The 16,485-nt window shown below is 36.5% G+C and overlaps 1 protein-coding gene across 1 annotated transcript in view; it reads left to right on the plus strand.

Annotated features, from left to right (window-relative positions):
- Positions 1 to 16,485, plus strand: part of LOC142345802 (proteasome activator complex subunit 4A-like) — a 55,617-nt gene that overhangs the window by 18,380 nt on the left and 20,752 nt on the right. The window contains exons 7-12 of the mRNA XM_075398168.1: positions 814 to 1,023; positions 1,618 to 2,262; positions 8,598 to 8,982; positions 13,899 to 14,232; positions 14,924 to 15,062; positions 16,189 to 16,324. Of these exons, the coding sequence (XP_075254283.1) occupies positions 814 to 1,023; positions 1,618 to 2,262; positions 8,598 to 8,982; positions 13,899 to 14,232; positions 14,924 to 15,062; positions 16,189 to 16,324 (1,849 nt within the window). The remainder of the gene's footprint in view (positions 1 to 813; positions 1,024 to 1,617; positions 2,263 to 8,597; positions 8,983 to 13,898; positions 14,233 to 14,923; positions 15,063 to 16,188; positions 16,325 to 16,485) is intronic.

The following is a 16,485-nucleotide window of genomic DNA, read 5'->3' on the forward strand; positions in this document are numbered from 1 at the left end:
TTCTTTAGGATAGTTTGTATTTTCTCTCGGTCTACGTTATTCGCGTGTTAATATCAGTTATTGGGCACAACTATGAAATATGCTGTCAATGTCGATAAACGAATCCAAAACAAGGACCAGAGAAACGTATAAACTTTCTTTTTATCCTCCCATTAAGCGTATTTCTATTCATTCAGTGAAAGAAAAAAGAGTTCGGTGGCCCTGTATTTGTCGCATAACTATTTCCAAACGACCTTTTCACTGAGCTCTGAGCAAAAAATGAATATTGTCCCCGACCTTTGGGGTTTGAGTTATTTTTGCAAGTCGACATTGGAGGTATGGCTGGAAATTGATTTAAAGCGGGAAGAATGGTGACTTTCAGGGCAGTAAGTTGTTTCGTATCCAATGCCATACAGCTTGACCAAAATAGTTCCCGCGAGCATCAGAAAAAAGAACGAATTTCGGTGAAATGTAGAAGCCATCACCTCGCCAGTAACCATGATCCGAGTACTTTCTTTTAAAGCATTTTATTTGTAATTGCTCCCGAACGAAGTTCGAATCAATTATTGTAAACTCGTCTTTTTCTGCAAAATTTTTGATCGACTTTGTGACTTGACTTTAACGCCCTTGACTTTTTGCGTCTTGCGTGATCTAAATTTCTCTCTCATTCCCAATTTTAAGCAGCTGAACTCAATTGGCGGAAGCTTACTTCTAAAAATTTAAACTTAAATCATAAAAGTGGTATATAATAACGTCAGGTAGATGTGCTCTAACGTGATATTTCACCTTTCGCGAAGTGTGTGTTTGCCATTCCGCAAGCTCTGTTTGTTTCAGTTTTCAAATCTGAGAACAGCCAAATATGAGCCAGAGCTGTTCGAATGTCTCCAACTGCTCCTCAAGGCAAAACACGTCGACATCTACAAAAAGGCCTGCAATGTTCTGTACAGTGTGATTACAGTGCGCTTGGTTCCTCACGTAGCTCCAACATACTGGCTGGGAAGGCGGAGAGCGGGAGAGGGATTGGATTCATACGTGCCCATTCTGGTTTGTATCCATTTTTTATAATTTGGTCCGATCCAGTGAGGTGCTAATTCCTACAATTAAGGTCACAAAGCACTTCAAAAAGTCAGAACTGGCTCGTCTGACTCGAATATTACGTGTTCAGTTAGATTTGAAAAGTTCTTGATTAATAGTCGAGAAGCGATAGTGAGGCTATCATTGATCATATCGTGGTGTTTTTGCTTAAATCGTCGTCTCATCAATGATTCTTGCAACGATTAGACGTTCTTATTTGCAGATACTTCTACAGCTGTGCAGTTAATTTGTATTGAACTTCTGCATTCACTTGAAGTTCTTGAGAATTAGAGTTTTCGAACTTTTTTAATTTTAACAGAGCTCTTCCTTGAGTTTCTTCCGCCATGTGTCATATAACAATTACTCGGGGTTAGAATCCAACCTTCAAATTGTATAAAATGGCATGACAAGCGATCAATTTATCTATCTTAATTCTTTGCCTTTTCAAATTCCAATGAAGCTCAAGGAGGTTGATCGCGGTTGATCGCGTCTAATTTCCGACAATCTTACGGCTATGTTATGAAAAAGCTAAGGATTTGTTTCAATTGGAGAATTCTGTTCTAGGATTTTGGGAAGTCAATGGAGTTCAGTGAACTTCAGTTAGACTGGAAAGAACCAGACGACACGGGCGTGGCTTTCATCCAAAAACTTGTGAACGAAATTTTGACACCAACCGTCGAAAAAATCTCTACATTCACGAAGGAAATTGAATCTGTTGAGTCTTCGAAATCGACAAGCAGCAGCGATTCGAAGAAGCCGAGTATGTCTCGGGAGGAATTACTCAAAGACCTCAGCATCATTCATAGCTTTATAGATGGCCTAGCGTGTACCTTGACAGGATTGGATTCGGAACATATCCTGACATTGTCTGAAAATTGTGATATGATGCCTCATTTATACGGCGAAGAGAATTTAGTGAAAAGTTTCAAGCTGTATAACACTTTAAGAAAGGAAGTGGCTCTAAAATTGCATGATTTACTCACAGCTATGTTATCAGATGACAAACAGGAAAATGACACTAAGTCACTCGTCATGATATCAAAAACGCTACGTCTCATTTTGTTGAATGTTGGAGGGAAAGCAAAGCTGAGAGACAGTCTGAATCAGACTAGAAATTCGAAGAACCATTTAATCGGGAAGAAAAGGTTCAAGGGAAAGCGGCCTTTGTACATTCCCATGGAAGTAAATGAAGTCATCATTCATTACCAGGTAACTGCTCTCTAGCTAGACTGATTCTGTTTGTGATTTGTTTTCTCAATTCACAACTCCAAATTATCATTAAAGAAGGGTCTAATGATCCTGTTTGGTCGAACAAATTATTTTGGGCTTCTAGTTTCGTTATTGTGCAGATGAATTGAGGAACAATATTAATTGCTCTCAAACGAAGTTTGTAGCAATTATATTAGTCCTGTCGGTCTCTTTTTAAGCGATTTTTCGCTTGACCGTTTTTTCGTCTGACGCTTTTGACTTTTCGTCCTCAAAAACGGGATAAACAGGTAGCGTCCAGCGGGCATTAAGTGCTCTTAGAGCCTTTCAGCTCAAACTGTTTTGGAGACTTATACTTATGGTGTGAAGGGCGGTTCTTAGACGTTGAGACCCCCCCCCCCGCCCCCCCCCCCCCGTGGCTAGCTACTGACGAAGCCAACCGCTCGCCGGTCGTTTGAGCAATTCGCCCGACGTTAGTCGGTTATGTTTAATAGCCGCCCTCATCTTCTCAGCCGGCTATTATTGCGCTCGTATTTTTTTACTTCGTCAAACTTTTTTTCGCTTACCATTTTGCCGCTTTTTCGACATTTTGCGTGAAATCTTTTTGACTTCTCTAGGCTAGTTTCTCTCTTCTCGCATTCTGCTAAAAGTGAATTTGAACATCAGTTGCTCAGCAAAGCAATTCAAAACGAACAGAGTTGGTATAAAAAATTGAAGTCAGAAATAGAAACGGGATAAACCCATAAAGCCCAATTTTAGATGCCCGCTATTTGAACGTCGTTCCTATAAGTCTTAGTTACCACCTCTAATGCTTATTGGTGTTGATAGTAGCCCCTGTAGCCTCTCTCTAAGAAACAGAAGTATGTTCAACTACGAAATGCCATCAAAATAAATCGGACTTAAAAAATATTTTTGTACAAAAATCTTTTTTTTTCAATATATTCTATTTGTTCAATCCCAATCATGCTTATTGGAATCAACGGCGGCTATTTTCCGGCAATCTGCCGGGTATGTTTTCTAGTTTTTGTGTAATCGCAGAACAGCATTAAGCCAGCAGCGGTTTGTTCTCAGCTGTCTTATTCTCTCCCAGCGTTTTGACTTCTTTTTGTAACTAGTTATGCTCTTTTGTGACTTTTGACCTCTTTCTGAAACCTTCACGTCCTAGCTTGATGAGGCTGTGATCTGATCGACCTAAAGCTGTGAAGAGGAGGCTCAATATTGTGCGTTTGCACATAATGTTCTGACCCCACTCATCCACATTTGGAGTTAATTGTCCATCAAATGAGGAAGAACTTACTCACATACTGTTCAAAAAGAAATTAAGGCATGAGTAAAAACACATTAATTCAAACAAAAAAAATGGAGATGGCCAACGATGCGACCTGTCATTAACGAGACTACGGGATAGTACAAACAAAAAATAATTTAGTTACCGGCAAAAATAAGTATCTATCTTTTTTTTCGACAAAAAAGTTTGTATAAATGTCAAAATAGCATCAGATAAAAATCTAAAATTAATTTGACTTCTACTTCACTGCAACACAGATAAGACCTGTCCTTAATAAGACTAGGTAACAAGTCGACAATAAAAAGGAGCAAAGGTCAAAAATCCAATGAATTTTACATGAACCGCTTCAAATTTAACTTCTTCGGAAGCCAAGCTATGCTTAGTGAGAATATGGCACCTGTCATTTGTGAAGGTTAGCCATAAAGCTACAAAATAACAAATATTACTTGCAAGACCCAAAAATTCCAATTGTTTACGAAATCAGTGTTGAAGACGTTACAACCACTAGACTTTAACTGAAAATATTATATGTTCACTTCCGCCTATTATTAAAGTAAAGTGGCTATTCAAAAGGACAACTAAAAACTATAAATATTGACCAGTATCAAAAACAAATTTTTTATTGAAAATTCAAGGTCAAAGTCATGAATGCATCGGTTAAAACACCCAACCAGTAGAGATCAATAATTGCTTCACAAAGTGGATTTCACAAAAAAGGCAAAGTACAAAATTACGATATTTTTTGAAAAATAAGAAATCCGTTCATTAAAACCATTAGCTGTTAACTGCTGGTCAAGTTAACTTTTAGCTGCATAGGAAGCCGTTGAGATCTCTTTGATTGGAATATGTTAGATGACTACAAAATGAATATCAAATACAGACCAAACCAAATGCGTCCAAACCAAAAGCTATTCACTGAAAACATATATACGTTTCAATTGGACCTCCCTTCAACCCCAATAAGTTTTGTCATTAATATGACAATGTGCGTGGAGAGTAAAAAAGAGCCAAATTCATAAAACTTGTATCAAAGTCATACTAACTCTTTCGGTACCCTATTTGGACCTTTGATTAATGCGACTAAGTCGTTAGACTACAAAAGGAACAACAAATGCATGCTTAACTCAAGCATTTCTTAAACTTAACAAAAACTTTTTAAAAGCCATGAAATACGTGAGCTTATCTCTGAAATCATATAAGGGCCTGACTTGAAAGTAAACGGAATTTCTCATTTTTGAACCTCTACATGCAAGCTGTCTTGTATGTAATTGGCATGAAATACAAAATTAGAAAAACCAACACCCCCATTGCAAAGTGGAATTGTTTTGACAATCTGCTATCAGACCAAAACTTGCCTTCATCTGAGAAAACAGATTATGTAAGAAGTTTTTAGTTACCTCGGCAAATTTGGTTAAAACGGTTTAAAAAGCATACTCAGTGCCATTTTTTTAAACGAAAGCAACACTCCACTTGTGCAAATTTTCAAAAATTGTGCAAAGGTTAGGGAAAATGTCAATAAAGCATTTTTTGCTAGATTGATGTCTCACTGAATGATTTGTATTGCTTTTTTGCTGTAATTTTTGGTCCACCGGGAGCCAATAAAGCGATTTTATGACTTGCATGTTGAGTATTGGGTAGTTCTTGGAGGTTCGAAATTGGTTTTTGAGGATTTTAGCTGGAAGAACATTACCAAAATTTTATTTTTTAAACAGTTTTGTGTCGTTTTTGCCTCGGTTTGTCTTTTATGTATGCTGTGATTTTTCTAAAATGCAAATTAGTTTTTTTTTGGATTTGATTTGAATGGATTATGTTTGAAATTTAAGTTATCTAAAATGATTGTTAAAAAAGGTATCTAAAAAGGTTGCTGCAACAAAGTTTGTAGCAATTATATTCGTTCTGTGGTCTCTTCTATGTGATTTTTTGGTTGACCGATTTTTGGTCTGACTCTTTTTGACTTTCTTCCCACATCGGGAAAATCAAGTAACCCCCAGAGTTCATTAAGTGGTCTTGGAGCCTTTGGACTTACTAGTATCTAAGTATGCGTTTCACCGACACTGTTTTACTCTTTTGGGAGATATCCCCCTCAACCCACTCCACATTTCCCTAACATCAATTTTAGCATTAGAATAGTGGTTTTGAATATAAAACCAGAAATGTTCAGCAAATCTTATAAATTTTGCTGATTTTAGGTTTTTTTACTTGATGCTTGTGCTTGGCTCTGCTTGTCTCTGTCAGTCAAGATTTTTGTTCGATGACAGGTTTTGCGTTCTCGCTTTCTGGCTTTTATAGTAATCTATAATTTGAACGGCTTTATTATTTGACTCGAATTTTTATAAATTAATTTTTTTGCTCGTAAATTTCAATTGTCGTTTTGTCAAGGAAAAGATTTTACAGTTTTTCTTTCAGTTCTATGGATTGCTTTCAATATTTGTCATGCTGTTTTTGTAATATGTGATTACTGATTTCTTCGTTGACTCCTCTTTCAAAACTGGATGAATAGATAAACCAAGTGGTAATTAAATTTCATTATAGTCCCTGTGGATTCATTTTTTTCGCGCTATATTTTTAAACTTGAGTAGCACTTTTATAATTTTTTTTTCGCGGAACAGCGGCTAGTAATGGTGAAATAGGAAGTGGCGCGAAGGAGCGAGTGGTTTTGCGTTATGAAATAGAATTTTTTAAACCCTAAATAATAATTAGGGTGAGGAAAACTGGCGATCAGAAAATTTTTAATTGTTGATTACTCACGTGCGGTAATTTGGCTTTTTTGCGTTTAATAGCTGCTCTCAAATTCACAGCTGGCTGTTACAGTGGTCTTTTTTTCAAAAATGCAAAGAATTTAGATTGTATTGGTGCGCCGTCTTAAGCTCTTCTTACTTTTCTTGACTTTTTTCATTTCAGTGAGAAGTCAAATCGGAGTGTTCAAATTAACTTGGAAGTGGATTGAGAAATTGTTGTTCAAACAATTTTTTGTTTTTGAAGGCGAATTATTTTTCAAGTGTGACATTTGGTCTTTTATTGGTTTTTGTCCTCACTTTTTTTAACTAATGGTTTCAAAAGGTCTTTTGAAGGCAAACTATTTTTCGCGTGCGGCAATTTGACTTTGATGATTTTTTCTCACTTTTTTAAATAATGGTTTCAAAAAGTTTTAAATCTGTTCTAAGAAGTTAAGTATAATAGTTCGTTTTTATTGATCAGAAGACGTTTACTGGTTTATATGACTTAGATACTCTTTGTTTTTGATAAAATGTCACTGATTTTTTTGCTCGTTTTTGTAGTTCTTGTTGCTGTCCTGTTTTTGAGTCTCATCAATTACTGCACTCATTGGCTCCCCGATGAGGCGTAATAGACACTAATTAGTGGTTCATCTCTAGGTATTCACAACTCAGTCACAACTTGTTTTCAAAAAATAATAGTGATTTTTTGAGTTTTCCCAGTTTTGTAGTTTTTCGTTGTTTTATCTTTTGGTGTCAATAATGACAGTTCTTTTGGTTTGCTAACGAGGCACAAAGGAATATAGTTCATTCTTTCAGTTCATAGCCAGTCGTTTCATGACTTCGACGTTATTTGATTAAAAAACTGTTAGCTAATTTCAATTGCTAATAGAATTTGCATTTAAAACTTCTAATATATTTTTAAGTGTTAGTGGATTTTTGGGTCGTGCCCGTTTGTGTTGCTTTTCTTGAGCTCTTGTCACTTTGTCTCAAAATATGCAATTGACCTTGTGGTGCGGCTTCATTGTCTTTTTAAAGTAGCGTCAGATTTAACAGTTAGTTTTCATTGATTTATGTTACCCTAGGTTTCGGATAGGTTGCTGTTGAATTTTTAAAAATCTTTGTTTTTGTCCCGTTTTTATCTAACGGAACTGCTAATGCTTGGTTCATGACCTCAGAAGTTTATATGGCTGTGATTAGGGTTTTAAGCATGTAGTTTTTGTCTAACTCTGACAGCATCAATTTCCAAAAAGATTCTATTTCCGACCAATTTTCCCCCCACAAGTTTGTTTTTTTTCTTGTACTCATTGAAAGGGAGCGTGTTGTTAATTTTCTCATAATGTGCTTTTTTGTTGACTTTTAGTCGATTTTCAAATGACTATCAACTAATTGAAAGTTCTATAGTTTTTGGAGGAAAAAACAAGTTTTTCTGTTTTAAAAATGTTTTGATTTTTTTCCGCACATATGAGATCTTGTGCTTTGTTCAATGTAATAGTTTAATGTTGCCAGGTCCTTTATTATTTCATTTCTTTGGATTGTAATTCGGTACTTTTTCTGCCGTGTTTTTTACTTGTCGAACAAATATTTTCGCTTTACCTTAGTTCACAGCTTGTTCATTATTTTGCGTGAATTTATTTTGCCTTCTCTAGGCTATTTTCACTGTTTTCTCAGTCTGCTCAGAGAGTGTTTAAGGAGCAGTAATTCAGCAAAATAATCTAGAATGAACAGAGTCAGCATCGAAAAACGAAATCAAAAATAGAAACAAGATAAACGCATTAAACCCAATTTCAGATGCCCGCTACTTGAACTTTGTTCGCCTAAGTCTTAATCATCATTTATAATGCCCATTAGTGTTGATACTAGCTCCCTGTATCTTCTTTTTACGAAGCAGAAGTATATCAAGTTGACACCAATATAATTCGCACTTTTAAAATGTTTTCTTACAAAAATCATTTTTCGTTTCATTATTTTGTGTTCTTTTGACCTTAATCGTGGATATGGTTTCAATGGTGGCTATTTTTGGCAATCTGCTGGGTATGTTTTCTGTCAGTGTTTTGATCGGATTCCATTTGCTTTTTAAAACCTGTTCGTGCAGATTTTGTGGTGATATGACAACTATGTATTTTATAAAGATTCATTCAACTATGATTGAGGACCTTTTGTTGATTTGTCTCTAATTTTTTTATGTGATTTGATCTCTTTTCGATCTTCTTAGAATGAGTTTTCAGTTTAATTCGGTAACAGTGTTTTTAATTTCTCATGACTTTGCTCATTTTAAACAAATAAATTTTGCCTAATTCTAACTGACAATGTTGATTCAATTTGCTGTCTTTCAGTTGACCCGAACGTGGCGAAGAACGCCAGGTTTGTTTGGTCCTACATGTCTGCTGCTATGCAATGATGTCTACAAGTTAGCCACAAGTAGATACCCAGCTGTGCGAACTGACTCCCAACATACACTCTCTACCATAATGCACGTGTACAAGTACAGCTCTAGGTTGTTCATACCCCTCATTGAGAAGACATTATTGAGCCCGAAGTCCTATCATCAATACAAAGGTGCCCTGCATGCGTTGTGCGTTGCGCCCGGAGGGGGCAACACCTTGATTGAAATTCAGGATTTTGAGGTTGTGCATAAACTGTGGCTGGCTGTTTTGAATTGTTACTCACCTCTCAATAGTGAGGATAACCATGTGAAAGAGAATGGCACATCTGAGAATGGTTGGTAATCTCTTCAAAACTATTCATTTCACTTTTCGGTTTCTTCATTCGATGAGTTGTGATGCTATATCTATTTTATAGCTGCGATAGCGCGCTATTATTGGTCTTGGTTTCTTTTACCATTCAAATATTCACATATTTTGATAATTGTTTCGTTCAAATTGCAGTTGTGATTCTGGTTACTCCGAAACAAGAAGTGGAAAGGAAAACAAGTGACTGTGGCGTGAAATTTTTTTATAACAAATTGTTTTTTTTTCGGAGCTAGTTTATCCATAGATACAAAGTTTACATTTCAACTAATAGCCAAATAATAATTAACTGCACCAGAGAGAGTACTATTGGATCTAGTGACCTGTTTGCAAGTATCTATTAGGAGGAGGAGGACCAATTTTTAGCTATGTTTTCCTCAGCAGAAATATAAAGGAATTACGAAACTTCAAAATACCGAAAACGAAAAGAAAGTTCTAAATTCAAGCATTGCTCGCAAAATAGTAGTTCAAGCTAAAGATAAGTCTTAATAGATAGTCATTAAGGAGAAAATATGTATTTAGCTGTTCATGTGCAAACCTGTTTAGCTGTGGTTTTGTAAATTGTTGTACTTCGACAATTAAAAAAAACTTATCCAAACGTTAACAAAACGTTTGAAAGTTTTCTAACCTTGTTTACAATAGTTTTTCAAAAACTTGTGATCACTGCCAATTTTCTTTGTTCGTTTCTGGTGTGAAGTTAACGTCACAATTTTTTCATCGGATGCAATAATTTGACTGTATAAAATTGAAAATTGATGTTTTCTTTCTGCAAGTAGCATTTGGAAAATTTGTTGAAGATGCAATTCTTGAGCTGAATAGATCTTGTAATTCTATCGTATACACTGATTCGTATTCCTTTTGAAAAAAATACCTATGCTAAAAATTCTGAGTTTGAAGTCTTTTTTTGAACTGCTGTTCTATTTGCTGTCTCATATTATACCATATTCCAAAACTGGTTTTACATATGAATAAGTAACCGCAACAATTAAACGTTAAAAAAATCAGATACTGTAAACTCAGAACACTAAAATAATGCCGCTTTAAAGGAGCGTTGAGACCTGCCATTAGTGAGACTACGAGGCAAGAAACAAACACCTTGCAACAAAGAAGTTGGTGGTACCTCTCATGAGTGAGACTAAGTTAACAAGTTGACAAAAAGAGGAAAGAGTGAAAAGTTCAAAATTACATTGATATTTTTGAAGACAAGTAAATTCAGAAGTCATTAAAACCATGCTCTGAACTGAAGATATTAAATAAGTTTTTAAACCTCATTAGGGAGCCATTGAGACCTGCTTGTACTCAAGACATACAAAAAGAACGTTGAACACAGACAAAATGGAAAAATCAAGCAAGAAATCTGAAAATCTCGCAATCTAAAAATCTGGCAATGTAAAAATCTATTATTTGGAAGCCATTTAAACCTCAGATTTTATTTGTTCCATTTGATCACTCTTGGACAGCTATGGGACCGTTCGTTAATGTGATATTGTCACAGGAGACCAATAGAACCATAAATAGGTAAATATCCAAAATTAATAATTTTAATGAAAAGTCGGTGTATCCGAGTCACAAAACCATTAGTTGAAACATAACATACCCAGTAGATCTTTTTTGTTTTATTCAAAAGAGGACGAGACCTGTCATTAATAAGACTAAGCTACCAGATAACAGAACTAAATTTAAAACGTTGGCTCGAATCAAATATATGCTACGACATAAGAGCCATTATTTATCAACGGAAAGCAATGAATAGCGTCAGTTCCCCCTTATAAGTAGCGAATTGGATTTTTTATCATTGAGACTTGTCTGTAATTGGGATGTAAAAATGCAAAAAAATTTTTTTTAGCGCCTCAATAAATCGGAATATTTCTTATTGTTCAAGTCCACGATCAGACCAAAACTGGACATTCTAATGCTGCTCGGATGTTAACGAACGTTATTGTTCCCAGTAGTTCATTAATAGATATTTTGACGAAAAAATCTTATACAAAAATATGCTAAAAAATGATGCATTTTGGATAATTTTTATTTAATTAGCGAAAGACCGGCAAATTTTTATTTCCAGAACTTTCTTAAGAACCGGAGTTTAAAATAGCCCTAATTTGAGTAAAAAGGTTCAAACAATTCAGCAATTCTTTTTTTTGAAGGTAAAACTGTTAACACTACCTTATCTTATTTCTAGTAAAATTCATCAGTTGGAGCAAATTTTACGATAATGTAAATAAAATAACGGAAATGAAGGTAATGTGCACAAAACTTTAAATCTCTAAATCTTAATAACTCCTCGGAAACAACGAAATTCAAGAAATCTTTTGATTTTGATATCCTAGGCTTGAAAAACCTTGGCAATGATACCACTCACAAGCCTTTAAAATAAATATATCAATAGGCGAAATTGACTGAACATAAAAAGACCTTCCCAAGATCATATATTTCCCCCACTAAGGTGGGTTGGAAATAATAGATTCTGCCGCTACACTAATTTATTCCTACATTTAAATTTATTCTAAATATAACGAAATGAAATGGCATTTCACATAAAATATTTTCAGAGCGTTTTCATTGCTCTTGATTGAGATGTTTTATTGTAAACGTGTTTCTTTTTTATGCAAAATTTTTGCTTAACCGTTTTTGCGCCTTTGTTCTGACTTCTCAAGTGACTTTTTCACGCAGTTCTTGATTTTTGAGTGATTTCAATTGCTCTTACTCCGAAATAGTTTGTTGTTCAATTAAAACCGATTGTTAGAGATGTAATGAGCAGGAACTGATAGCCGAGTTGTTACTGCCTGGGTCGAGGCGAAGGAATCGGACTCAGGATGCCGGGGTTCGAACCCTACCTTCGTCTGATGTTTTTGCACTCACAAAGAAAAATTTACACCCTGCCTGTCATTGAGAGCAGTTTTTCCAAAGTTATCGGTCTATGTTTAATTGCTCTTGGACGAATTTCCTAGCAATTATTGTAAACGTGTGTGTGTCTTTTTATGCAAAGTTTTTGCTTGACAATTTTGACTTTTCGACTGACTTTTACGCCCTTGACTTTTTGCGTTTCGCGTGATCTAAAATTCGCTCTCGATCACAATTTCAAACAGCTGAACTCAATTGGCGGCAATTTAATACTAAAAGTCAAATGAAAAGTGCGCAGAAACTGGTGCAATTTTTCACTTTAAATCCTAATAGTGGCATATATTAACCTCTAATGTTGTTATATGAAGCCCGCTATTGAACTTCTTAGTTTCATTTAAGCTCCCCCTCCCTCCCTCCTCCCCCTCCCTCCCTCCCTCCCTCCCCCCCGACAAGCGGCTGATATTGATTTGCGCTCCCACTAGTCGTTCGACAGCAATTCTTATGTTTGGTTATGTTTTTTTTTTACTAGAGACACTATTTTTGAGATCTGATTGAAAAGTTTTTTTATTCGAGTAATGGCTTTTAACTCTAAGTCCATCTGGACTAATTCGCAGATTATCTTCCGTTTATAGAATAACTGAACGAGAAATCGCGACTTGTTTTTTTTTCAAGAATTGAACTGTTCATTTTATACGATAGATAATGTTCTCAAGCTAGAATTACCTTGGGCACTTTTTCATTTGAAAACAACCCTGGCCATAGTAGAAAAGCAGGAAAAATATGTTTTTAATTGCGCTCGAAGCGAAGCAATTATTCTAAACATGTGCGTCTTTTTACGACTCGAAGAGGAGTGTTGGGATTCTGCAGGTTTTTAGCTGAGTTCATGACTTGAAATTTGACTTTTGTTATCGAACATTGACTTCTGTCTTAGAAAGTTGACTTCTGTTTTCATTTCGAGAAGGTTATTGCGATAATTTCACTCCCCCTCCCCAACACACACCTACTCCCTCCACACCAACTACACAACTGCCCTCCACCCCTCCCCCCCCCCCCCCCCCCCCAGCTGTCCCCCCACCCACCTACCTAACCACATTTCTCACTAATTTTGTTTTCCACACGGTCTATTGCTTTTTTTATACTTCTGGAATAGATAGGGTTAGATAAGAGTTTTTATTACACGACTCTTCGAGTCGTTTCCGATATTCTAACGGCTATGATTTTTGGATCTTTTCCCTTTGTTCCCCCCCACCCCCCCCCAGCTTAGTGGGTGCATAATATTTGCACCCCCCAAATGCACTGCCATATTTTTACATAATGATTTATCGTGTAATGACTCGTGCTGTACAGTGGAGCATAAGGTACTGGGGGCACAAACGGAAAAGATCCGTATTTTATGCAAAATTTTCGTTTGACCGTTTTTTGACTTTTCGATTGCTTTTTTTACGCCCCTGATTTTCTGCGTTTTGCGTGATCTAAAGTTCTCTCTCATTCACAATTTCAAGCAGCTGAACTCAATTGGCCGCAATTTAATACTAAAAGTCAAATAATAAATGTGCCCAAACGGGTGCCATTTTTCCACTTTAAATCTTAATAGTGGTACAATTTAACCTCTTGAAGCCCCTATTGAATTTATTAGTCCCATTCAGCCCCCCCCCCCCGACTGAAGCCGGCTGCAATTGATTAGATCTCCCACTAGTTGTTCGAGAGCAATTAGTGGGTCGGTTATGTTTATCTTTGACTTGTTCTGATAAATTTTGTGAGTCTATTCTGTTTTGCCCCCCCCCCCGTTTTTTACGCCCCCCTGTTACAATTTATATGTTGTTAATATTTATATATATATATGTTGTTAATATTTATATATGTTGTTAATTAACAATTTATAGCACGTGCGCCTGAGGGGCGTTAAAGATTTAAGCCCACTAATTTTGGGGGCAAAACAGAATAGATCCAGCTTTTTTTCTCAGGAAGAGATCTTGTTAATGCTGCACTCAATGCCTATTGTTAAGCATTTAGACTTCTGATTTACAAAATTAATTGCTTTAGGAAATTTAAATGGAATTCATGTCGACGACGAAGAGAACATGGACATCGACAGCACTGGTGACGCTGCAGTTTTAGCCAGAGAAGATTCGACCTTGGCAAAGGAAGATCCGAGTGAATTTTCGAAGCGAAAGACTGTTTTGAGTCTGTTGAAGTCAATTTACGCCCGAATTGCAACTAATTGTACAACTATTTCCATCTACCACAAGTTGGATTTGTCTGCGCGTGAACTCGCGTTGAAATATTTGCGTAAGCAGGGAGATAGTGCCTTTGAAAGTTACAATGTCATTGAGGAGTTCGATACTGCGAATGCTGTTCAGGATGCAAAACGACTCAAGTAAGTCAGTTAGCATCTGTTTTGTTTGCCCCCACTCTCCTGCTTACTGGGTGCTTATTATTTGAAACATATAGGCTTAGTTCTATTACACATCATAATATACTTGATAATAACATCATCAGTTTTGTACCGAGGTGGGTTGGGCTTATTCTTCAATATCAAGTTGTATCATCACGTGTACCAAGGTTGAAATCTCAAAGTCATCATGCTCGATCGAAAGTTTAGATTGTGCTGAAGTTCTGCTCAGTGACTCTAATGGAATTGCGTATAACCTATTTGTGATATAAAATAACCAATTCGCCATTGTAGACAGTTTAATTCAATCCTCGTCTTGCTCTCGCGGCAATGATTGTTTGTTATTGGCCAAGGAATAAGCTCCCCCATTTTCACTACCCGGAAGTTAACTTCCACTACAACAAAATATGTAAATTGTTTGTCGTGAAATAAAAGTTCACGGAAGCCATGTAAATTTGTAATTGTGGTGTGTGTGGTTTGCATATGGAAACATCAATGGCTCAAGTTATAGTTTCTGATGGTTACTTGTTGCATGGAACTAAGTACATAGATGTCGGAAAAGTGATATTGATAGTTGGGCTCTTTGAATAAAGATGTCTCTTCTTTTCATATGCCAAGCTAGAACGCGGAAGAAACTCATTACTGTTACCCATTGTAACTGTTGCTTAATGTTTAGAGAAGTGGAATCCATAATTGAGGACGTTTGTGCTCTTCTGGAGAAGGGGAAGGCACATGCATGTGTGCAGACGACTGCTCTAAGAGTACTACACTACATGTGTCTACGGAGAGATTGGCCCACTCATACACCAGTCAGGGTAAGGTGCAAGAATTGAGAGTCAGTGAGTTATTTAATTGCAAAATCAATCGATGCAAATTTCAGGATCTTTGCAAATGTCCATAGCTTTATGGGAGCATATTGAGACCTAATCCCGACGTGCTCTTTTAACATATAATAAAAATGATTATTAAATTTGTGTTTGAATCGAGTTTCGTGAACTCCAATATGAATGCAATTGCAGTTTATATGCTTTAATGGGAGCAATTAAAACAATACTCTCAGGAGAATTTTCAGGATATACACTTTCAGATCATTAACTTGAATATAAACCAGTGTTCAACAAATAGTGCTCTTAGTATCATCACAAATTTCAAAGAGGTCTTAATCAAAACAAAAAATTCCACAGCCCACTTTTTGGCAATGTTTCTGAAAACCTGTTTCGACACTTGAGCCTAGTTTACTGCTGGTGTATTAAATTGAAGCTCTTATGCTAGCACCACGAAAATTGGGTCTTTCATATTGGCATGGTAGGTTTTCTCTTTTGGAATACAACAACAATAAATCTGAACCAAAGCCAAACAGTATCCTTCAGGGTGGTCTTTATCGCCCTATATATTTATATTATGGTGCTACCTTTACGGCCCGAGGATAAAAGCATCACTCATTTCGTGGATATGATTACCTAAACACTATATACCTTATTGCAACTAGGACAACTAGGTGAAGTAGCTGACCAATATCATCAATTCACTGCGACCGCTCTGGCCACCTTCCTTGTCCACTTCGCATTATTACGACAAACTCATATTACCGGTAAACTCGTGTCGAGTAGTTGTAGAAAGCTCGCCACACGACAAGCAATTTGTGGATAGGCCGTCACACCACCAATAATTATCGTAATTTTAGGTAAAATAAAAAATGGGCTGGATGATCATTTAAAAAGGGCACATGAGGTCAAAGTCCCACTCACATTAGTAGTCAATCGCAGATCTTGAGCTGTTGCTTGTGCGAGTTTGCAATACGTTACTATTTGTTTAAAGTAGCTGGTGCGAGTGATGACGTAACCATTCTATGCCCACAAAGTGTTAGCCCATGCAAAATGAATACAGTCAAAGGCCGTTTAGAGTTTTGTAAGTGATTATTGTTTAGGTTTTGATGTTTAGGTTGCCAAGTTGGCGTTTGAAGCTACACTGAGCGACACTGCGGCTGTGAGACAGAGTGGATATCTCATCACTAGACTGGTCCTCGAGATCAACAAGATCGCACCACTCAAAGGAGACAAGCCACTCTACCAGTTGTGTGAGTAGAATGGCAGTTACTTGCTGATACAAACTATTTACACTTTTCGGTAGCCCCCTCTCAAGAAATCCCGGTAGCCCCCTCTCAATGAAATCCCGGACGACCCGAAGAGTATTGGTATTCTAGATTTTTTTTTAGCTTAAGGAGGTTTGTTCATGACT

The sequence above is a fragment of the Convolutriloba macropyga genome, chromosome 9, assembly GCF_964194025.1.
Source record: "Convolutriloba macropyga chromosome 9, txConMacr16.3, whole genome shotgun sequence".
Lineage (NCBI taxonomy): Eukaryota > Metazoa > Xenacoelomorpha > Acoela > Convolutidae > Convolutriloba > Convolutriloba macropyga.